General features: G+C 47.6%; 1 protein-coding gene across 2 annotated transcripts in view; it reads left to right on the forward strand.

Annotated features, from left to right (window-relative positions):
- Positions 1 to 24,452, forward strand: part of LCP2 (lymphocyte cytosolic protein 2) — a 50,064-nt gene that overhangs the window by 16,880 nt on the left and 8,732 nt on the right. Inside the window, exons 4-17 of one of the 2 annotated variants that reach the window (XM_088827774.1) lie at positions 1,629 to 1,694; positions 2,088 to 2,119; positions 2,697 to 2,734; positions 5,980 to 6,178; positions 8,179 to 8,276; positions 12,805 to 12,871; positions 12,966 to 13,049; positions 16,639 to 16,664; positions 16,762 to 16,781; positions 16,874 to 16,981; positions 18,334 to 18,364; positions 20,987 to 20,999; positions 21,686 to 21,815; positions 23,265 to 23,314. In XM_088827774.1, coding sequence (XP_088683900.1) covers positions 1,629 to 1,694; positions 2,088 to 2,119; positions 2,697 to 2,734; positions 5,980 to 6,178; positions 8,179 to 8,276; positions 12,805 to 12,871; positions 12,966 to 13,049; positions 16,639 to 16,664; positions 16,762 to 16,781; positions 16,874 to 16,981; positions 18,334 to 18,364; positions 20,987 to 20,999; positions 21,686 to 21,815; positions 23,265 to 23,314 — 962 coding nt within the window. Of the gene's footprint in view, positions 1 to 1,628; positions 1,695 to 2,087; positions 2,120 to 2,696; positions 2,735 to 5,979; positions 6,179 to 8,178; positions 8,277 to 12,801; positions 12,872 to 12,965; positions 13,050 to 16,638; positions 16,665 to 16,761; positions 16,782 to 16,873; positions 16,982 to 18,333; positions 18,365 to 20,986; positions 21,000 to 21,685; positions 21,816 to 23,264; positions 23,315 to 24,452 lie in introns of both variants that reach the window. The other variant, XM_055421794.2, reaches the window with a different exon arrangement.

The following is a 24,452-nucleotide window of genomic DNA, read 5'->3' on the forward strand; positions in this document are numbered from 1 at the left end:
AAGCTCCCCACCCCCGCTTTCAAGCATGTCCCCATGACGTGTGACATCCCAACAATGACATCGAAGGAAGGATTACAGGCTCCTCTCTCTCTGTCCTCTAACGGCCCAGCTCGTTCATTAAAAGTTTGTTCGTCCTGTCACTTGGGTTTCCCTGGTGGCTCAGATGATAAAGAATCCGCCTGCCATGTGGGAGATCTGGGTTCCGTCCCTGGGTCGGGAAGATTCCCTGGAGGAGGGTATGGCAATCCACTCTAGTATTCTTGCTTGGAGAATCCCAATGGACAGAGGAGCGTGGTGGGCTACAATCCATTGGGTTGTAAAGAGTTGGACACGACTGAGCGACTTAAGCACAGCACAGCACATCCTCTCACTTGAATGAGTTGAGAGGTTCTGAGCAGGTTTCCAGGGAACGTGGCGAAGTAGGGGGTCGGGAATTGGGGGCCTGGGGGATGATGAAGCAAGCAAGATGTGGCGGGGGCCAAGACTACTTTACTAACTTAGCAATTTTGTTTTAGACCAAACTTGTGACCTTGCTGCAGTCACTTCAGCAGAAGGAGGGTAGACTCTGGGTTCTTCCCAGAGGGCAATGGGCTCCACAGAGCTATTCCCAAGGGGCTTCCGGCATCAGGGGCATTACCACGGGATGCGGTGTGTTGACAGGGTGCTGTTCTGGAAATGAGGGAGCCTGGCTTCTGAGGCTGGTGTGTGTTGCTGGGGGAGGGTGCCCACTGTGCAGCTCAGTCTTTTCCTCTCTGGGCCCCTGTGGCCCTGCATGTGAAATGATGTGGGGCGAGACCACCTCTGAGCCTCCTCCAGCTGCCCCAGATCTCATGGGAACACCAGGTGCCCTCAGTGGTGCTAAGGGAGGCTGGGGTTTACTGCAGAGGGTGTGCCAGAGCTGCCGTCCCACTCTGCCCTTCCTGCCCTGGGGTTTGGAGATTGGCTAGTTTACAACGTCCAAGGAGTGAGAGGGTCTTGGCCAAGGCAGGCCTCTGGGCTTGGGTGATTCAGGGAGCCTCCCACTTTGCAGGTTGTGCCTAGACTGGGAATACTTCACCAAGTGTTTATAAGAATCCATGTCACCAAGGAGGGGGCGGAGGATGGAAGGAGATTTCAGGCCCAGGAAGTTCACTGAAGGTCTTGTCAAGAGTTCTGCAATGAGCAGCTGATTCCTCCAGGTCTCAGAGATGGACTGAAGATTCTTATTAGACATTGCTATAGGGATGTCAAACCAAGAGTCAGGGGAGCTCAGCCCTGTGAATACCAGCACAATAATATACACTGCGGTCATGTCCTGATCTTAAGGCTGCAGGATTTCAGGGGAAGAGGAGCCGGTGTGAGCCGGCCAGTCCCCACAGAGGGGCTCTGAGCTAGAGCCAGGAGGCTGAGCCCATTCAGAGAGCTTCCTGGGCAGGAGCAAGGGAATGGAGGTGGCAAGAAAGTGAGGAGCAGAGGGAGGGGACTGGCTGGAGGCCAAAGGAAGAGGCCGGCTAAGGTTGGACCTGAGGAGGGGTCTGAGTGAGTGCCTGAGGTCACACAGACAGGGAATCTTCAGGGCTCAGGGGAGGAAGGCTGAAGGTGGAGAGAGAGAATGCTTTAATCACCTCACCCGTCCCATTGTCTTGTAGGATTCTCAGTAAATTAAGTCAAGAAATCAACAAGAATGAAGAGAGAAGGAGCATTTTCACGCGCAAGTGAGTGGGGCAGCCAAGTGCCCAGGGTCACTTTAATGAGATGCAAAGAATTTTCAAACTCAAGTCTAAATGGGAGTGGTTTTGCCCTCATTTTTGATCTGCAGTAATCCTCCAGTCCAGGGGTCACCCCCCTCTGCCCTGCATCTTGCCCCTGCATCAGGGGAGCTTCCCCTAGAAAGGCAGGCAGTCACGAGCTCCCAGTTGTACCACCAATGTGACTTCAGTGGTTTCCAGAATTTTCGGGTAGCCTGGCCCGAGTTTCAAAGCAACAAGGACAAGAGTCCTGGGTGGTGAGACATACTCTCCCCTGGGGCTCCTCTTGCAGGGCTGGACTAAGAGGGATATCTCCCCAAGTCAGTAGGGCCGTTAATGCCATGTTGCTTGCCTTTGCAGACCCCAAGTCCAGCGGTTTCCAGAGGAGACAGGTAAAGGTCTCTGGGGTGAGAACGATTGCTTTGGAGATGGGAGTCACTTCAGTTCTTCTGACTGCTGGTCCAGGTGGAGGGGAGGAGAGATATCACTATGCCAGGCACCTGGCCATGATCCCCTTCCAACTGAGGCCTTCTGCACAGACACAGAGGGGGACTCTACGGGCGGTACCTGGAACCATCTGGGTTTTGACTGAGCACCCGAGCACAGCCAGTCCTCCTGCTTCTGAGCCTTTAAAGCAATTATTCAGCTGCTAAATTCCACATCTTATTAAAACACAGATTCCTGGGTCCCCCCAGTTCCTGCAGAATCAGAAGCCCTAAGGATAGGGCCCGGGGAGTCTGCGTATTTTGAAGCTCTCTCAAATGACTTTCACACACGTGAAAGTTTAAGAACCATTGCCTCTGTCTGGTAGAGTGAGCCCCTCAGGTAGGAAGTGGAGAGCTGACACTGGGCTGCTGACCCCCAGGTGTGCAGGGTGAAGGCGGGGTGGGGAGGGCAGCAGGCTGGCAAGCGCTGACTTCCCCTCTGTGGCTTCAGCAGCGCTGATAACAGTGTTGTCCTCCTCCACAGAGAGCCACGAGGAAGACAACGGAGGCTGGTCGTCCTTTGTGAGTATGGCGCGGGTCCGCCCAGCTTACAGCGGAGTCCGGAGGTCCTTTGTAGCAAGGCACTGGCGCGCTGCCGAGGAGAGTGAGGCCCTGATGGCGCCCCCGGGGTCGGGCGCGCTCTGTGACGGTCAGAGCGCGACTCTCTGGCTTTCCAGGCCTCACGGTCTCTGGTCTCGTCCAGCCCTCTCGCCCTCGGGGCACGGGAGCAGCGGTGGAGGACCCTGTACGGCAGGCTTGGCCGTGAGCCACTTTGTGACTAATGCTGATGGCGGGCTGGGCTCGGCTGAGGCCTGCGGGGTGCTGACCCGCCACTGTTCACCAGGACCCCACAGCAGGGCCCTCCCCCGAAGCCCTCCCCACACGCTCTACACTAAAGCAGCTTTAAAGTAGCTTTTCTCAGAGGCTTAAGTCCCCACTGGTGACACAGAGGGAAAGGGAGCTCAGAGTGAACTATCTGCCCTCGAAAGACCTCAGGGATGGGACGGGCCAATTGGGTTTTATACTTGAGGGGTCATGATGACCCCTTTGAGAGTCTGATGAATTCTGTACAGCTTCTCCCCAGAAAACCGCGTATATCATCACCACCCTAGAAGCCAGACTCAGGCCAAGAACTCTCTTACGGCTCGTAGCCCAGTCTGTTCTTTTACAGAGGAAGCAGCTGGGCCCACTGCAGGACGTGACTTATGTAGAGCCCCATGACCAGTCAGAGGCAGGCTGAGGATGCAGCTCGCCCACCTTTAGTCCAGGGGTCCTTCTGGCAAGCGGCTGCCTCTAGTGCCTTTAGGTAGCAGGCACTCAACACCCCTGTTCTACTGGGATTCTGGTAAAAGCAAGAAGCATTGAATTTAAAAAAAAAAAAACAACAAAAAACTTGCTAGTTAAATCTGTGCTTTTTACATGAGAACAAAGGAATGTAACAGATTAATTTTGTTCCCAAGGAATAATTGACCAGAGTTTCCTCCCAAATATTTACATTTTCACATAGAAACTGTATCTTAGCCACTGCTTGCCATGCAGTTCTTCCTGTGAGCTCAGTCTAAGGCTGGCCTCATCCACATTGTCTTTAAACAGGGAGCCCCCACCAGCTGCTGCTACAATACTCAGGCTTCCACGAAGTGTCCAGCACTGCACAGGGCACTCGCGGGGCAAGGATAAATGACCCTGTGACCATTTTATAGCTTGGAGAACACACACACAGATCAGAATGTGATTTGGAACAAAAACACACATAGGAATGTGTGAGCGGAATCACTGGAGAAACTAGTTGTTCTAGAAGCAAAGAGGAAAAATCTATTGTTGAGAAAGGCTGATACGGTAAAGGCCCGGTGGGAAGTCAGGAGCGGTGGGGCTAGGTATGCAGGCTGAGAGATGGTAGGGAGGCCCTGCAGGTCTGAGGGGCAGTCAGCAAGGCCTGGAGAGGTGCTGAGGCTGTGGTTCTAAAGCCCCTCGCGTTCCTCATCCTCTGCTCTCAAGTTGCAGTGACACTGATGGCAGGACGAAGTCTTTTCTGTGTTCAGGAAGATGAACTCAACCTCATCTTGGCTTCCAATATGTATATGTACTGGAATATATATATATATACATACATATATATATACACACACATATGATATATGTGCTGTGCTGTGCTTAGTCACCCAGTCAGGTCCGACTCTTTTCGACCCCATGGACTGAGGCCGCCAGGCTCCTCTGTCCATGGGGATTCTCCAGACAAGAAGACTGGAGTGGGTTGCCGTGCCCTCCTCCGGGGGATCTTCCCAACCCAGGGATCGAACCTAGGTCTCCCGCATTGCAGGCAGATTCTTTACCATCTGAGCCACTAAGGAAATCCAAGAATACTGGAGTGGGTAGCTTATCCCTTCTCCAGGGGAACTTTCTGACCCAGGAATCAAACTGGGGTCTCCTGCATTGCAGGCGGATTCTTTACCAGCTGAGGTACCGGGGTAGCCCATAGGATATTTATGTCAAAAAACAGGCTATATTCTCGCCCAGTAAATCCCATGGACAGAGGAGCCTGATGTGCCCCAGGCCGCAGCGTCGCAGAGTTGAACATGGCTGAGTGACTGAACACACGGTCTTCCTTAAGGCTCCCGGCAATGCTGTCGGGATGTCTAGGTTCTAGTATGCACCATTCCTCACCAAGTTGCAACCTCCTGCTGCTTCTCTCTGCACCCCCGTGACTTTAGAGAAATGCCCAGGGCTCAGTTAGGCCCCACGTGACTTTGGCCTGAGCGTGATAAGCCCGTCATCGCTCGGCAGCTGATGGTGTCACCTGTGCCTGGGAAATCATGACTATAACTGTCCACTTTCACGGGCTGCTTCAAAGGCAATCCCCCAGCCCCTAGAGCTTACTTTCCCTGAGACCTACAGAGAAACAAATATAAAATACAGTTAAAAAAAACTTAAAATTTAGAGAGTCTCTTCCAAGAGAGCTAGCTGTCGCAAATAATAAGCTGTTGTTTCTATACGCTCAACTCTCAGCAGAGACTGGCCCAACCCTGACTACCCCCTCCCAGGCACCACTTAAGCTGCCTTCAGGTAAGGGGCTTTGGTTGGCTGATTTTCCCATCACTATGGCCTTGGAGGCTGTGCCAGGTTATGATGAGAGGGAAGTTTTGAGTATAGGCACCCCGAGAACGGGGCTTCCCAGGTGGCACAGTGATAAAGAATCCGCCTGCCAATGCAGGAGCCTCAGGAGACGTGGGCTCTATCCCCGAGTCTGGAAGATGCCCTGGAGAAGGATATGGCAACCCACTCCAGTATTCTTGCTGGGACAATCCTGTGGCGGGCTCCCGTCCGTGGGGTCGCAAAGAGTCGGACACGACTGCGTGAGTGAGCGCACACCCTGAGAACAGAACTGGCAGCTAAGCAGGGGCGTCATAAACGCTCCTGGTGTTTAGTCTTCCTCTTGGCGACGCTCGAAGTGCAGAACGTGTTTATTCAAAACAGCAGGCTCTCCCACCCCTCTGTTGCTGTGCCCACCTCATTTCTTCTGCTTTTGTCTGCTGTGCAAAGACATTCAGGGAAAAACGGCACTTGCCTAGGGAGTCTGAAGGCCTTGACCGGGTCCTAAGACGACAGCTTGCTGGCCATGTGAATCTGTGCTCCCTGAGCTCAGGGTCCCCATCTGGAAAGGGGGAGGAACCGAGTGGGGACCACCGGGAGGCTCGGCAGAGAGAGCAGATGTGGGCACACCCGCTGCCAAGGAGCCTCTCCACACCACACTGCCCCCTCCACGCTGGCAGGAGGAAGACGACTATGAAAGCCCCAATGATGACGCAGACGCGGAGGACGACGGCGACTACGAGTCCCCCAACGAAGAGGGAGAGGCGCCCGTGGAAGATGATGCCGATTACGAGCCACCGCCCTCCAACGATGAGGAGGCCCTGCAGAACTCCATCCTGCCTGCCAAGCCTTTGTCCAACCCCAACTCCATGTACATAGGTAAGGGCCCTGGAGCCCAGCCCCCAGCCCCCACTGATGCAGGGAGGCCAACACCCACGCAGCAGGGAGCGTTGCGTGCAGATGCCAGCCGACCGGCTGTGTGGCTTTGGGCAAGTGACTCCACCTCTCTGGGCCTCAGTATCCTTATCTGTGAAATAGGGCAATAATAATACAGGCCATATAGGTTTGCTGTGAAGTTTAACATTTATGATTTGCAGCCAAACCATTGCTGGCGGCGGCTGATATCAGGACTGAACTGCTGCTTGAGGGCATTTGGAAGGAACAGCTTGTTTTGTGTGTTCCTTTGGTACTCAAGTACTTTCCTGTTCCTCCCCGTCTTGGACCAATTCATGACTATGTGGCACTGCTACCCACAGACTGTCAGGATAAAAGCAACAATACTGAACGTGGTTTGACCATAACTTTAAACATTTTCAACAGTATTCAAGATTTTCATTGTCCATCTGTTCCTGTCAGCACATTCCTCCCTTGCTCATTTATTCATTCATCCAATCAACAAAAATTATTGGTCTCCTGTTATCCAGGAATCATTTTAAATGTTGAAATTCAAAATTATCTGGAAAGGAGACACAGCCCTTGCTTCACAGGGCTTACATCCTACCAGTGGTGGTAACAGAACATAGTCACAAACACACTTGCATAATATCAAGGAGTAAGCCAAACAGTTGATGATCAGCATCACAAAAATTAATACCATGAATCCTTTAGGCTGTAGAACACTTGACAATTTTAAAGTCATTTCAAATTTTGTTAGAATTTCGTGTTTTGAAGCACCCTGTATGATATAGACGACAATTACCAAGCCTGTTTCATATTTAGGGAAACTGATGTCCAGAGAAGAAATAGGTAACTGTCATTGAGTGTCCCGTACACACCAATTATGAGCACACAGACTCAATGAGACAGCAGACAGTCCTCACCCTAAAGAATTCATAGTTCAATGCGTGAGGCAACAAAACGATTGAATTAAACCATGATATATACTCAGGAAGACGCATATGGGAGACCAGGCTGAGGCTATCCCTGGCCTGGGCTTGCTTCCCCTAGGACATGGTATTCCAGTTTCAATTTAAAGGATGAGCAGGAGTTGTCTAAGTGGGGGTAGGGGTTAAAGGGAAAGCACTCTGAGCCATAGAGATGGCCATGCAAAGGCACTGAGGCCTGAAGAAGGTCAGAGGGGATGAGAGAGGGCTGGGCTGGGTGAGGCACGAGGTTAGGCCAGACTTGCCTAAGCCTGTGGAGGAGCGTTGCCTCCCCGGGGCTGAGACGGGGTGAGGCAACATAGCTCAGGGCACAAAATGCAGGAATCACTCACAGTCCTGGCCTGGCCTCCCATTGTCAAAGCGGCGGAACACTGTTAGTCTGTCAGCCTGGCCCAGGGATGCTTCTGTGATGATCAGAGTAATGTGAGTTTCTGTTCAGAACCTGTGGTTTGGCAGCAGGAGCTGGTGACTGAGTCCTCCCTTTAAGAAAGGAGGCAGTGGGAGGGGAGGGCCACCCAGAGCTCTTGTGAGGGAAGGAAAGGGGCCTAAAGCAGGCCCTCATGAACCGTGGCAGTGGACTCAACCTCGCCAGGCAGCCGGGCGTGCGTGTGCGTGTGGCTCTGCCTGCCGCGCAGGTGTGTGCGCACCTACACGTGCCTGTATATGTAGGGGCGTGTATGTCTACTTTACAATTTTGTCTGAAAACACTCCCTCATGGTACTGGCTGAGTTCATTATCAAGAGGCTTTTTTTTAATGCCTTCATCAACAAAACCTCTGATAAATAGTCCCCACAGGTGAGGGGAGAGTTGCTTCCAAGTGTAAGAGTAAGATGAACTGGGCAGGCGCAGAGAAGGCAAGGGGCCAAGGACGCCCCACCCTGTTCAGCCCAGGTGTGGGCACACCTCTGCCACGCATCCGGCGATGCGCCAGGCCGGTGGCCCCACTCACCTGGATGCAGAATTTCTCCTTCCACTTGAATGCCTTTATTTCCACAGACCGCCCCCCCACTGGGAAAGGGCAGCAGCCGCCTGTACCCCCACAGAGGCCGATGCCCACCCTCCCTCCTTTGCCTGCGGGCGGCCGGACTCACCAGGTAAGCTCCTTCCTTTCTCTTACGCTACCTTGTGTCCACTCGATGACTTTCTCTGTGGACAGAACAGACTGTAGACATCTTTATCCAACTGCAGCCAGTAGGAAACAATTGCATGGAGGCTGGGAAATTCATACCCAAGCACAGTGGGCTTTTGTGGGGGATGAAGTACTAGTGGTTTTTATATACGGCATAATGCTTTCCATCACTGGTATTTTCTCTTTACCTTAAGCAACAGAAGTTATTTGTATAATAAAAAGTTTCCTTCTAATAGTCATTGTGCTATTATTTCCCACTTTTGAAATAAGTGAAAACTGTAAAATAAAATCTAAGAGGAACAAGTAAATGGTGGTCCTAGGCCTTCTCTCTCCTGAGAAGAGACTTGCACCACCTGCTGGCCAACACCTGAAATTCCACGGACGGAAAGCTCGGGACCAAAGTGTGCGATGTGATGAACCCAGAGAGAGAGGGCAGCAAACCCCTGTTCCTCTTTCTTCAGGCTTCCAGTTCCAGATTCCATGGGTCAGTTAAGTAACAGGCACACCTCATTTTGTTGCATTTGCTTTATTGCACTTCACAGATCAGTTCAGTTCAGTTCAGTTCAGTCGCTCAGTCGTGTCCGACTCTCCGCAACCCCATGAATCACAGCACACCAGGCCTCCCTGTCCATCACCAACTCCCGGAGTTCACTCAAACTCATGTCCACAGAGTTGGTGATGCCATCCAGCCATCTCATTCTCCGTCGTCCCCTTCTCCTCCCGCCCCCAACCTTTCCCAGCATCAGAGTCTTTTCCAGTGAGTCAACTCGTCGCATGAGGTGGCCAAAGTATTGCAGTTTCAGCTTTAGCATCAGTCCCTCCAATGAACATCCAGGATTGATCTCCTCTAGAATGGACTGGTTGGATCTCCTTGCAGTATAAGGGACTCTCAAGAGTCTTCTCCAACACCACAGTTCAAAAGCATCGATTCTTCGGCGGTCAGCCTTCTTCACAGTCCAACTCTCACATCCATACATGACCACGGGAAAAACCATTGCCTTGACTAGACGGACCTTGGTTGGCAAAGTAATGTCTCTGCTTTTTAATATACTATCAAGGTTGGTCATAACTTTCCTTCCAAGGAGCAAGCGTCTTTTAATTTCATGGCTGCAATCAGCATCTGCAGTGATTTTGGAGCCCAAAAAAACAAAGTCTGACACTGTTTCCACTGTTTTTCCATCTATTTCCCATGAAGTGATGGGACCAGATGCCATGATCTTAGTTTTCTGAATGTTGAGCTTCAAGCCAACCTTTTCACTCTCCTCTTTCACTTTCATCAAGAGGCTTTTGAGTTCCTCTTCACTTTCTGCCATAAGGGTAGTGTCATCTGCATATCTGAGGTTATTGATATTTCTCCCGGCAATCTTGATTCCAGCTTGTGCTTCTTCCAGCCCAGCGTTCCTCATGATGTACTCTGCATATAAGTTAAATAAGCAAGGTGACAATATACAACCTTGACGTACACCTTTTCCTATTTGGAACCAGTCTGTTGTTCCATGTCCAGTTCTAACAGTTGCTTCCTGACCTGCATACAGGTTTCTCAAGAGGCAGGTCAGGTGGTCTGGGATTCCCATCTCTTTCAGAATGTTCCACAGTTTATTGTGATCGACACAGTCAAAGGCTTTGGCATAGTCAATAAAGCAGAAATAGATGTTTTTCTGAAACTCTCTTGCTTTCTCCATGATCCAGCGGATGTTGGCAATTTGATCTCTTGTTCCTCTGCCTTTTCTAAAACCTGCTTGAACATCTGGGAGTTCACGGTTTACATACTGCTGAAGCCTGGCTTGGAGAATTTTGAGCATGACTTTACTAGCGTGTGAGATGAGTGCAATTGTGCGGTAGTTTGAGCATTCTTTGGCATTGCCTTTCTTTGGGATTGGAATGAAGACTGACCTCTTCCAGTCCTGTGGCCAATGCTGAGTTTTCCAAATCTGCTGGCATATTGAGTGCAGCACTTTCACAGCATCATCTTTCAAGACTTGAAATAGCTCAACTGGAATTCCATCACCTCCACTAGCTTTGTTCGTAGTGATGCTTTCTAAGGCCCACTTGACTTCACATTCCAAGATGTCTGGCTCTAGGTCAGTGATCACGTTATCATGACTATCTTGGTCGTGAAGATCTTTTTTGTACAGTTCTTCTGTGTATTCCTGCCACCTCTTCTTAATATCTTCTGCTTCTGTTAGGTCCATACCATTTCTGTCCTTTATCGAGCCCATCTTTGCATGAAATGTTCCCTTGGAATCCCTAATTTTCTTGAAGAGATCTCTTGTTTTTCCTATTCTGTTGTTTTCCTCTATTTCTTTGCACTGATCACTGAGGAAGTCTTTCTTATCTCTCCTTGCTATTCTTTGGAACTCTGCATTCAGATGCTTATATCTTTCCTTTTCTCCTTTGCTTTTCGCCTCTCTTCTTTTCACAGCTATTTGTAAGGCCTCCTCAGACAGCCATTTCGCTCTTTTGCATTTCTTTTCCATGGGGATGGTCTTGGTCCCTGTCTCCTGTACAATGTCACGAACCTCCGTCCAGAGTTCATCAGGCACTCTATCAATCAGATCTAGTCCCTTAAATCTATTTCTCACTTCCACTGTATAATCATAAGGGATTTGATTGAGGTCATATCTGAATGGTCTAGTGGTTTTCCCTACTTTCTTCAATTTAAGTCTGAACTTCGCAATAAGGAGTTCATGATCTGAGCCACAGTCAGCTCCTGGTCTTGTTTTCGCTAACTGTATACTTCACAGATACTGTGTTTTTAATAAATTGAAGATTTGTGAGAACCCTGCCTTGTCAGATGATGTTTAGCATTTTTAAGCAATATTTTACAATTAAAATAAGTATGTTGCTTATTACACATAATACTATCACATACTTAATAGATCCCAATATAGTATAAATGTAGCTTTTATATACAGTGGGAAATAAAAAAATGTGTGACTAGTATTGATGAAAATCCAGTTAGCAATCAAACTAAGAAGATTAAAAGATAATTTTATTCTAACGTGGGGGACAGACTCTCAGAAGTGCTGAGAACTGCTCCTCCAGTCAGGAGCTAGAGATTCAGTTTCATACGTTTTTGAGAGAAAGACTCATGTGTCATACTCACAAGTTAACATTATACACAAAGTTCATCAGAGCTGTTTTGGTCAGGTGTGCTGTGCATGCAGAGTAAGGCTTTAGGTCAGCGCAACCCCCTGACAGGATGAGAAAGAAATACTAAAATTAAAAATCACAGTGGTGGTATCAGAAGAAAGGGACCATTTCCCCCCACATTTGTTCATACCTTCCTGTCTTGAGGAGGTCTGGTTAATGCAGATGTATATTGCACAGTAGGAAAGGCCCATCACAAATGGGCATATACTATATGTGTTTCAGTTCTGAGTTGGTCTGATTATCCTGCCATCGAGAAATTTATGATTTTCCCATTCACTAACCTTATTTTGATTTTTGTTTCATTGTGGTGGTCTGGAACCAAACCCCCAATATTTCCAAGGTCTGCTTGTATCCAAAGAGACCCAGAGAAGTTCAGGCTCAGGAGTCCACAGCTGGAAATGTGCTCTCTCCACAAGGGACCCCAGCACTCGGACAGCTGTGGTGAATGCCAGGTGTCAGGGTTAAGGGACGCAGAGGACGCGCCTAAAGCTTGAAATTCAGACCACAGCACCAGTGGGACACTCTAATAACAGATGGCTTCCTCCTGCTTTTGCAGTTTTATTACAAAGGGAGCTCATGGAGCTGAATTTATCTACACATGGGTTTTGCTCTTAAAATCTGCAGCTCACTCTTGGGATGCAGAATTTCATTTATTCAATCTATGGATACTTACTGAGCAGCAGGGCCCAGCAGTGTTCTGGGAATAGGGCATGAACAAGACAAATAAGGTCCTTGCTTTCATAAAATTTTCATTTGGATTGGGGGAGATGAATAATCAGCAAGTAAAGACATGCATAAACAGGTAATTTGCGTAGTAACGTGTAGCTAGGGAGACAGGAGACCAGGGAACGTGATGGTGGGTGGAGAGGTGACGTTGAGCTGGACAGTATGAGACAGCTGTGGTGAGAGCTGGGAAAAGAATATTCCAGGCAGTGGAAGATACAAGTACGGAGGTTCCGAAGATGCACAAGCATGAGATTTTGCAGGAACTGCAAGAAGGTACTTAGGGTGAGAGCCCAGTGGGCCCTGGAGAGAGGAGCACACAGAGGCGGTGGAAGCTGGGCAGGAGTCAGCCAGGCAGGGCCTTGCAGGCCGTAGTGGTTTTAGTTTTGTTCCTAATGTGATAGGAGCCACGAGAAAGCTTGGCAGAGCAGTGACATGCAGAAAATGGTCTCCCAGAGTGTGGAACAGGGAGCTCAGTTCACGTGAGAAATGGATAGGGACCTGTCCATGGGATGGAGAAAAGTGAACAGATTCAGACCTGTTTGGGGGTGTAGAGCTCTCAGGGCTTGCTGACGGGTTGGAAATGCTTCCTAACAAGTGGATTTCCGTTATAGCAGCCACTACCCCCACCCCAGCCCAACCACGAAGAGCCCAGCAGAAGTCGAAACCACAAAACGGCCAAGCGTGAGTATGGGGCCGCCCTTTCCTGCCCACCTGCCCTCCTCCCCCAGCCCAAGGCTCTGTGCTGTGAGCTGACTTCAGTCTCTCTCCCTTCCAGTCCCTGCTCCTTCCGTAGACAGAAGCACGAAACCAGCCCTAGACCGTTCGTTAGCTCCGTTTGACAGAGAGCCCTTCTCACTAGGTTGGTACCTTTCATATTTGTTGCTCAGTAATAGTGGCCAAGAAGAGTCGGACATGGGTTGGCAGCTGAACAACAACAACAGTGGTGGCTGACTGGTGACTCAGCTGGTAAAGAAGCTGCCTGCACTGCAGGAGATCTGGGTGCCATCCCTGGCTCAGGAAGATCCCCTGGAGAAGGGAATGGCTACCCGCTCCGTTATTCTTGCCTGGGAAATCCCAGGGACAGAGGAGCATGGCGGGCTCTGGTCCATGGGGTCGCAAAGAGTTGGACACGATCAAGAGACTAACAACGCAAAAACAGCAATAGAGGCCGACATTAATGCATGTACACTGCACGTTTCATGGGCACCGCCTCATTTAACTGTTGCCACAGTCCTACGGAGAGGGGGCTGTTAGAATCATCCTCATTGCACAGAGGAGGAAACTGAGACACGAAGAGGTAGCTTCCCAAGGTCACTCAACGCCAGGTGATGGGAGTGGAGACCGAAGCTCAGAGCCCCTGACCTTCGCCCTGTGCTGGGCCTGCTTCTCCACAGGCGCCACCTATGCACACACGCCCATCACGTGGTCCTCCTGAAGGACGACGGGGAAGCATCTGGGCTAGGAGGCAGAGGCCAGGGAGAGCTGTTGCTGGCTGCCTTGGCTGCTAACTGAGCAGCTCACTGACCACAGGGATGTTGCTTTTTCAGAGCTGTCTCCTTACTTATAAGGTGGAGGCTCTATAATGAGAAAACACTTTGTGAAACTCTAAGGTGCTATTCAGATGTCAGAGTTGTCTTTTGTTGAGTGTATCATTGACCAAACTGTGGGTATACTACAGTCCTTTCCTCCAGAATTGATTCAGAGTGTTCTTGGGTGGCAGCTACCTCTACTTAAAGCTATTTTTAATTCAGTTCTAAAACTTAGCTACAGTGTCCTGAGCACCTACTGTGGGGCAAATGCTCCAGCCAACACGAGTATGTCACAGTCATCGCTGGGTGTCTCCAGGGGGCCAATCCAGGATCCTTGTGGATATGAAAATCCAGGGATACTCAAGTCCCTTGTATCAAATGGGGTAGTGTTTTCATATAACTTCTGTATATCCTTCCATGAACTTTAAATCATCTCTAGATTACTCATAATACCCAATACAATATAAATGCCATGTATGTAGTTGTAAATACAATATGAATACACATACATGGTTGCCAGTGCATGGCAAATTCAAGTTTTGCTTTTTAGACCTTTCTGGAGTTATTTTTCCCAAATGTTTTTGATCTGAGGTTGGTAGAGCGTGGGTATGGAGCCCATGGATACAGAGAGCTACTTCCACATTGTCTCTAGCCCTTACTCAAGGCCCACAGGGGGGTGCATTATCATCCCCACTTTGCCGATGATAAAGCTGAGGTTCAGAGAGGTTGAGTTAATTTCCCAAAATTGCAGAATTAGGTGCAGGATTTGAATTCGACTTGGATTTGAACCCAAGTCTTTCTGACTTCAAAGTGGGTGCCCTGTTCTACCACGTCTTGCTGCAGTTGGAGACCCTGGACTTTCCTTGCTGGGGAGTTCTGGGGAAGGCTCTGAGCCTTGGGTAGGGAACCTGGAACCCAGCCCCACCCTAGCCCTTCTTTAGTTGCATAGTGAGCAAGGCACTCAGCCTTTGTGGCCTCTGTCTCCTCTTCTGTCAGCAAAACGTCAGTTCTCGGATTTGACGCTAGGCTTACTACAGTTTCCCTGAACTGCGTCATAGCTCTACTGGTTCATGCCAAGCTATGTCAACTGTCTGAGTTTAAAATGCCCTGTGGCAGAGGGCTGGACACATTACATGAAGATGAAGAGAGAGACTGGACTTCAGACTCCAGCCCTGCTTGCTACCGTGAGTCAAAATGTCAGAAAATTGTAATACTGATGTCAAATCTTTCAGGATCACTTCCTGTACAAAAGTTACCCTTTTAAAATAATTTTGTTTTTATTTAGTTTTCTTTTGAAAGACACCTTTTCTTGACAGTGCTAGCTCTACCCTTGAACCCCTTATCCATGATGCTTTGGGAGAATTAACCTCTTAAAATGCTCAGACTTGTATCAGGAGGCTCCTGACATGCCTTGGGAATATGCATAAACTGGCAGACGTTTTTCAGAAAATCTATTCATGCCTAATGATATAAATCTGTTTCCTGGGTATCCCTCTAAAGTAGGGTTTCCATATCAAACCAAAATTTTATAAGTAATGAACATTTTTATACCATCCTAACTGCTCATAGGTAGTCAGCTGTTCACAGTGAGACAAGATTCTTAAGACATATTATGGGCTGGACAGGTATTCAGTCTTTGAGGAATAAACTGTGTCTCAAAAGTGCAGCTCCAGGCAGATGTATCACCAGTCTCTCAGGGTGCTGTCTGAGCTGGGAGGTGGACGGAGGGGAAGAAAGAGGAGCCATCTAACAATTCTCAGCACCCACGGCTCATTGCTGGCCCTGCATATAAACTGTCACCTGATCCTTAGAGCAAAGTTACGCAGTTTAACACACAATTCCCATTTTACAGGTGAGGAAATTGAGACTCAAAAATTTTAAGTAACTTGCTCAAAATCGTACAAAATTTTCATCTAACACTGGCTGAATCCAGTTAACTAATGTTTTTATTACATTGAAGACACAGGGTATTATTCTGGGGCACTTCAGACAGAAGGAAAAATACATCGTTTTGAATGGCTTTGCAATGCACGGTTCTCAGGTTCACCTAGCATTTATCCAGGAAGCCTACATGTCACCTGTTACAAGAGAAAAGTAAAAGAAGAAAAGGAAGGAGGGCGGGGAGGGAAAGAGGGAGAGAAGAAAGAAAGAGAAAAACAAAAGCCAAAGCAAAATGATTTGCAGCCCACGGGAAGACTCTTCTGAAATTCTGAACCCCAAATTAAATTCTTTTCAGGAACTAAATGCAATACCTTATGCAATGGGAAGTGTACCACAGGACTGAAGGAAGACTGACCTCTCCCTGACAAATGAGTTTATTTCAGATATGCAAATAAACTTAGGCTGTACAAAGCAGCTCTTGGTCAATGAAAGAGGCACAAAATTTCAAGAGGGCATTAATCCTTTTCAGCATCAATTATATTAAAACATTTTGGAAAGAAGCTCAGAATTCACAATACTGCTTGCATGTACACAACAGTGTGACACTTGGGTGAAGTCACTTAATTTGTCTGAGATTATAAAATTAGGTGCTCTTGTAAGGGACCCTCCAGGTCTAAAGCCTATGAGTCCTCAATGTGTTGTGTATGTTAAGTCACTTCAGTTGTGCCCGACTTTTTGTGACCCTATAAACTGTAGCCTGCCAGATTCCTCTGTCCGTGTGATTCTCCAGGCAAGAACACTGGAGTGGGTTGCTGTTCCCTGCTCCAGGGGATCTTTCTGACCCAAGGATCGAACCCGAGTCTCTTAGGTCTCCTGCATTGGCAGGCAGGTTCTTTACTACTAGCACCACCGGGGAAGCCCATGATTCCTCAATGCTTAAACCCAAGTAGCCCTCTTAGGGGCTGGGATTCAGTTTCATCAAAAGTTTCAAAGCTTAGCTGTTACATTCAAGGCTTATCTGCTCTTTGTCATTTACAGGAAAGAAGCCAGCGATTTCTGACAAGGTGAGTTTTTTCCTTGTTTTGTTTTGTTTGTTTTGTATCCTGTCTGTTTTGTGGAAAGCGCCGCGAATACTCACGTATCTTCCCTCCTGCCTTGCAGCCCTCCGTCCCAGGAGGAAGGTGAGTGACTCGGGGCACCTGTGTGTTGGTGCAGGGCTTGTGCTGTATGACTCTAGTTTGTTTCTCATCCATCCTTCCTCTCAACTCTGCAGGCCTCCTGGGGAGCATTTGCCCAAGATACAAAAGCCCCCGTTACCGCCAGCCATGGAAAGGCATGACAGAGGCAGCCCCCTGCCAGGGAAGAAGCCACCCGTGCCAAGGTAAGTGTCTTCTATCGCTTGCGTGGTGGTACAGATGGGGTGAACTCCTTTCTTGGATCAGTTAGCTCCACGTAGGGACGCAAGACCATGGTGCTCCTGGGTGGGAGTGGGCTCGTTTTGCCGCTGGGGCTTGAGGGATGTTCAGGCTTCTCAGGTTGGATGTAGAGTGCCTGGGTCACTTTACAGGACAAGGCCATTAGCACAGAGAGGCGGAAACAGATGGCTCCTCTGGAGCACGGGAACACCATCATTTGTGGAGACCTTCTCAACCAGTCTGAGTTTTGGTTGAATTTTCCTTCTACCACAAGGTGCAGCATTGTACCTACCATTTTATAACCATCCTAGCAGTGGCGAGGACATTGCTGTGGCCGGTTTGAGGTCTCTGCAAGCAGCTTCTTCACCACTCAACCACATTTTATAGTGGCAGAGCACCCGTCAGCTCTAACATTTCTAACGTCACTATCCTGTCTCTGGGGACCAAATGGCACAAACACCTCTGGGGTAGGCCCAACTCTGCTCCCTACTAAGGACAAAACCAAGGCTTCCATCCACCTCATCTGTGCAACCAGGATTCAAAATTATGACCCTTGCTTGGCTAATGTGAGGATGAAATCAGGGCCAGGGCTAGGGTGCACTGGTAAAACCTTAGCAACTGAGTTAATGTTTTAATGGTATATTCTAAAAAGTCAGAATGAATGCCAAAAAATATCATAGTGAAAAAAATAGCAAAGTTTTAAATAAACAACAAGATGCGATCACGTGAATCACTGATCAGGAGGCAGACTGTCAGCAAATGGGCCTGTTTGGGTCCCTCTCTGCGAGGAGAGCACGATGGGAGCCCACGAAGGCTGCTGCCCACCATGCGTCTAAGGCCGCCGCCACCAAATCTGTTTGGCCAGTTCGTGCCTCTGGAAAAGGGACCAAAGCAGCAGCTTTTCCCAGATGTCTTTCCTTCACACCAAGGGTGAGCCCCAAGATGGCTGTTCTCAAACATCAGCAAAGGAGCATGTTTCCTCAAATTCTTTTATTTGCTTGGAGAAACATCCACTCAGGGAAATTTAATAGCTACTAAAGAGTTTGCTGACTAAACCTCTTTTCTTTAATGTAATTATTTGCTGCAGTTGCTAAACAGAATAGAGGTTTGACTAGCTCAGCTCACAATAATGACAGAGCATTGAGTTATCAAGCCTCCCTCTCCCCTGCTTTTCTGCTGGGTTTTTTGGGGTTTTTTTGCTTCTCATTTTATTATGGATCAGTGGGTTTGATTTCTCGATATTAGATTAAGTGAAACTATTTATATTCTTTGAAACTCTTTATGCTCAGTTCTTTTTCTTTGCCCTGATTCATTTCAGGCATATGCGGGGACCAGAGAGAAGAGAAAATGTAAGTACAGAATGTCATTTGGTGAATGCTTGGCCCAGGGAAACCAGTGTAGACTCTGCAGAGGTCGAGGCTCTGTCTCAGCCTTCACTGAAGTCCAGTGCTGGAAGCCAGGCCTACGCACAGTAGGCTCCTGAATACCGGTGTCTTTTGGGGCTTCCATCTTTCCCTCCTGCCCAGAATGCTGCATGGCTTAGCTCCTGTCCCTCTGAAGGTTCCTAGGGAGGCTGGGTTAATTGCAACCCCATTACCAGGCGGTAATGAGCAAAGGGAGTGGCAAGTAGGTAGAAGGGAGGATAAAGTAAGGGATGCTCCAGAGTCTGGGCCTCCCAGAAAGTCTCTTAGGCCTCTGTTTTCCCCTTAAATACCTCTATGGCCTAAGAAAGAGAGGAAACAGCATTTATGGAATGTATATTATGTACATTTTGCCAACCTAGCTACTTTTGACTGACTCTGCCTGGGACTGCTCAGTTTCAGCAGTAAAAGTCTCATGTCCCAAGAACTTCATCAGTCCTAGGCAAGTGAGGACCAAGGCAGCTGGTCACTCCAACTTCACATTTTCTTTGCATTGACCATCCCCAGGAGGAGTCATTGTCTCTCTTTCACTAATAAGAAACTGAAGTTTAGAAGGGTAAGATACTCACTGCAAGTTGCACAGCTGGGAGAGAGCCAGGATTGAAATCTAGGTCTGTCTGACTTCCTCTGTACTGTAAACCGCCCGAAGAAGGCCATCACACCCATGCCATGTTCAAGGGCTCAGTCCATAGGTGCCTGGTGTTTCATAGCTCTGTGCTAAATGGCATGCTTATTCTGATGAAGTGCTAAGATATAATAGAGATATAATGGAGATGAAGTGCTAAGATATAAGATGTAATGGATATGCTCCAGTGTGCTAAGGGGCATATGATCACAGGATGAGCTACAGAGCAGAAGTGATATAAGGGTTGAAGAACTAAGTGTGACTTCTTAGCGATGTGGTCATTGAATGATGGGGAAGACACAGGATAGTCACCCCAAGGCAAAGCTCAATGCCCTTCAGCCTCAGGAATGTCTTGACTAAGGCAGGCATGGGCAATACCCATGGAGCCTGTGGGAAGAGTGAGGACAGCAGTTTGGTTTCAGAGCCATAGGGACAAAGAGGAGATAAGGTTGAAAATGAGGGTAATATCATATTATCAAGGATCCCTATCTCTGGAAGGGTTGACACTTGTCATCATGAGAATCTAAAAATCTTATGTTTTGGACCAGAGGAGACATGGTTGCAGCAGTGTCAAAGACCAATTTCATTTTGGAGATTCCATAAGTCCATGTGTATTTATCTATGCAGCCCTTTGCTAGGATTACTTCCCAGTTGGCCAACCTGGATGAGTGATTCTGGCTATGATCCATCTTGCCTCATCTCAATGGTAGGACTGAGGATAACAAACTTTCATTGAGCACTCAAACATAGCAGGCACAAGTAGTAACTAACTTAATCCTCACAACAGCACTTGAGGAAGGTACTTGTTCATCACTACTGTCCTGCTGCTGCTAAGTCGCTTCAGTTGTGTCCGACTCTGTGCGACCCCATAGACGGCAGCCGACCAGGCTCCGCCGTCCCTGGGATTCTCCAGGCAAGAACACTGGAGTGGGTTGCCATTTCCTTCTCCAATGTGTGAAAGTGAAAAGCGAAAGTGAATTCGCTCAGTCGTGTCTGACTAGTAGGGACTCCATGGACTGCAGCCCACCAGGCTCCTCTGTCCATACGATTTTCTAGGCAAGAGTACTGGAGTGGCTTGCCATTGCCTTCTCCGACTACTGTCCTAGCCTAACAAAACAAGTCCAAGTTGACAATTATGGTCTACTAGTCAATGGCAAAATTATTTTTGCCTCTCTGAACATCATTTCCTATCTAAGGAGTAGAACATAGAGCCCCTCCCTTATCTATTTCAGAAGGCTGTCCTAAAAATAAATGTGCTGAACCAAGTGGACACACCTTAGAAGCTATTTTCAAATCAGTAAGGCTGTGTAAACTTGGGCAAACTCTGGGAGATGGTGAGGGACAGGGCAGCCTGGCGTGCTGCTGTCCATGGTTGTCGTGCAGAGTCAGACACGACTTGGCGACAGAGAAACGACAACAAGGCCACAGTGCTTTGAACCAGAGTGGTCAATGCAGAGCCAAGACCTGGAGAAGGTCAAGCTTTGGGTCAGAGAGATTAGATGTGAATCAATTTCTGTAACCCTTGGCAAGGTAGGCATGCTTCTTGGGCAGCGTGTTTTCATTTGTAAAATGAAAATGTTAAATTCTTGAAGAGTTGCTTGAAGAATTGGATTAAATATTGCATATGAATCTTTGGGAAACATAGTAGATATCATCATTATTAGTGTCTCTAGGCCTGTTTAGACACTTCAGAACCTATTTTAAGTATATAAATAGTGTTACAGATTGGAATGTCTTTAAATGATTATTTGTACTAAGAAATCATAAATTATTTAGCAAGTTCTACTGTTCTCCACAGTACATTTATTGTGGAGACACACAACTGCTAAGGAAAGAAAACAACCATTTCTATGATTGAGAAATATGTTTTTCTTTGAGAAATTCTGTTTTGATGATAAATTAATTTCTTTTCTTCCCCTTACCAGGATGAAGATGATGGTATGTTTAGAAAGACTTTCTTACAACTTGTAACCCTTCCTTTAGTTTTCTGCTCAGGGATTCAGATGGAATTAGCACAGAGACTCTGTAGAATCTATTATAATTGTAAAATTAGTATCAAGCATATGTATGCCAGTTGGTATACTGTATAACTATAATGAAATGGAATTACGTGGCTGGATTACCAAAGAGAGCTGCTGAGTTCATGCATAACAGTGCAAATTATTAATGTTTACTAAGTACAGCAAAATTGAAACTCACATGTACAGTATGACAGAAAGCATTCCAATATTTATGCTCCCTAATGCATTTGGGTAAAGGATTACTAACTGTATATGAATGACATACTGTAAAGTTTGTCTTTCATTAAAAAAAACTTGTGAATCATTTCTGAAATTCATATGGTTTCTAACTGACCCAAGTTAACATTTCAAAAATGAAAAAAAAATGTACTATGGAGAATGATGCAGAATAGCAGCATTTGAAACCGTGTTCTAAGGTGGTAAATCATCTAGAAAAACCTTGTGGGGTGGGCATCCACCCCACCACTTCCTAATGACATTTGATCTTTTGAATTTTTGTATCTCCCTTTACACTAGCTATTTCTAACCAGGGAGCAGTTTGGGGATGTATGTTCCTGTGACACTTGGATTCTAACAATCTTTCTTTTTTCTTTTCCTCTGAAGTACATCAAAGACTTCCACCCCAGCCATCACCTCTCCCCATGACCTCAAACACCTTCCCCTCAAGATCTACCAAGCCATCGCCCAAGAACTCCCTCCCATTAACACACTCATCTGGAGCCTTCTCAGAAAGGTGTGTGCCGAGTTATTCAGTTCTAGCCTAGCATAACGTCTGGGGCCACTGATATTGAGCTAATGTCAGGTGGGTTGAGGAAGAAATAAGCCACCAGTCATAGGGTCAGAACATTTTGGGTCTTAAGAAAGAAAACCAAGCTGAGCATAAAGAATGCACAAATGCACATATTAACTCACTGCTGTCCTCTGAGTGTTGTGTTTGGGGAGAAAAGAGGTACAGAATTGACTGCCCTGTCATGGCCCCAGACAGAATGGATTCTTTCAGTTTTTCACTCTGTAGGTTAAAAACCAGCAAACAAACACTCAAGAAGCCCAATTAATTATTTGGAGTTCACCCTCCATCTTGGCTGGGAGCACCCGTCCAGTGCACCTTGCACTTAGCAGACACGGAACAGTCACTGTACGGGCTCTCTCCCCAGCAGGTCTGTTTTCTCAGCAGCAAGAGTGTCTCAGGACCCATGAGGAGGCAGGCTTTCCAGAAGGAGAGGCACAGATGGGAGGAAGACGTGGGCCATTCTCACAGATAAGCCCTCAGGCTGTCTCCTGCACCCCCTCGGGCTCGCCCACCCGCCTTTGCGGCTCATCTTCTCCTTTACTACCCAAAGGGAGAGGCCTAGTCCCTGCCCTAAGGACGGAGGGAAAGTCACCCACCAGCAAGATCCTTCCACTCTGCTAGATCTGGAAGGACTCTCAGTTTTTTCCATGTACCCCAGGTGCCTCTTGCTCAAATTTTCTGCTTCTTCTTCTCATTCTTCCGGTTGTTTTGCTTCTTCTGCCACGTCTGCCACTTTCTTATGCCACCTCATCCCACCCCGAGCCCAGCCCTATCCTTCATTCTTTCAAAACACTACTCGCACAAGATTTCTGAACAGAGCAGGCCTATCAAAGTTTGGCCTAAAGGGTGGGGAAACTGCTGCTCAGCGTGTGGAGCAGACAGACTTTCAGGGCCTCCCACTGGCCGTCCTCCCCAGCTGTCCCCACAGATGCAGTTTCTGTCTGCTACAGCACTACCGAGCCCTCTGTTTCTCATGCCCTCCCCTCTCCTTATAGACCACTAGGCTCTGGGGATTCACCATCCCAAACAACATGCCCATGGAATACATTTTCCTAACAGAAAGAGAAGCGTTCTCCCAGAGAACTTCTGTCGTGCTCCGGACTCCAAGTCCTCAGACTGCTGCTGCCTTTTAAAGTAGCTTTTAAAGCCCTTTACACCGGCCTCTTGCTGCTTTTGTTTTTCGTCCTGAGAAGCTTGTTAGACTTTGGCATGGTCTTCCTGAGACAGGAGTGGCGTATGTTCAACAGGTTCCTTCTTTTTGCTCTGCCCCCGTGGTTTCAGGGAGGGGGTGAGAAGTAATAGTCAGAGAAGCAGCATTTCCCCAATTCAGGCTCCCTCTCTGACCCTTTAACCCCAACCCAACTTAAAATCTGTTCTTTTCTGTCTCCACAGTAACAGCAATTTTTCGCAGAGTGCCTCCCTGCCACCATACTTCTCTCAAGGTCTGTACTCTGGGCTCTAACGACCTGCTCTGGCCACTGTGCCGTCGTGACTGGACGTCCCAAAGCCTTTGGCAAAAGTTTTCTTCTTTCCTAAAAGCATCTGACTTCCTCATTCAGCACTTCCTTATTCAGCACTTCAGTTTCTGAAGTGGACCAAAGGTTGCTGTCGTGATGAGACACTCCACACAGCAGCAGCAACAATGCGCACACACTCTTCCGCAGGAAGGCGGCCATGGCCTTTATCTTCCCACGCAGAAGTCTTCTTCCCTGCTGTTTTTATATGATGCTTAGGATAGTGCTAGCTTTCTCTGTAGTTTTGATTTCTATAATGAATCTAACCTGGAATGCTAGTTGAGGAACATGTTTAAAATACAGATTAAGGGACCCCAACCCCTAGGATTCTCATACAGTAAGTCTGGCTGAACACCTGTATTTTTTAATAATACCTCCTTTGCGTGTCCATGATAAGTATTTCTTGAGAGAGTCCTCAAACTTTAAAATGGATGCAAATCACCTGGGAGCTATGTTAAAATACAGATTCTAATCAGTGGGTCTTGGATGGGACCAATGGTTCTGCATTTCTAGCAAGTTTCCATGTGATCCCCAAGTTCCAAGTTCCCAGCTAGTATTGCTGGTTCATGGACCACTTCAAGTAGAAACAAAGGCCTACACAGTAGGACTAGCTGTGTTTATTTTTTATCCTTAAAGACTTACAAGTGACTAGCACATGGTAAGCACTTTAAAACGTTTGTTGAATGACTGTCAAATGATTATGGAGAGTCACCCAACTCTAGTAAACAGATTTTTTTTTCTCATGCTAGGAAACACATCTTGTGTTACCAGATTTTCTGATTTCTTTTTCAAGAAAAAATATAAATATGGCTAAAGGTTAACTTAAGATTTAAAAATTCTGTGAGGAAAAAGTAAAACACTTTTTTCTTCGTAGTCATGTATACATGCAGGAACACTAGTGTGTGTTATAAACAGAAAACTAATAAGTTTAAATTTTAACTTAAGAGTAGGCTCTTTCAGGAGCATGTCTATTACATTTAGTTGGGTATATCATGCCATATTGGAGAAGGCAATGGCAAGCCGCTCCAGTACTATTGCCTAGAAAATCCCATGGATGGAGGAGCCT

Source organism: Moschus berezovskii, chromosome 18 (assembly GCF_049115385.1).
Source record: "Moschus berezovskii isolate FMDL1 chromosome 18, NW_MosBer_1.0, whole genome shotgun sequence".
Taxonomy (NCBI): Eukaryota; Metazoa; Chordata; class Mammalia; order Artiodactyla; family Moschidae; genus Moschus; species Moschus berezovskii.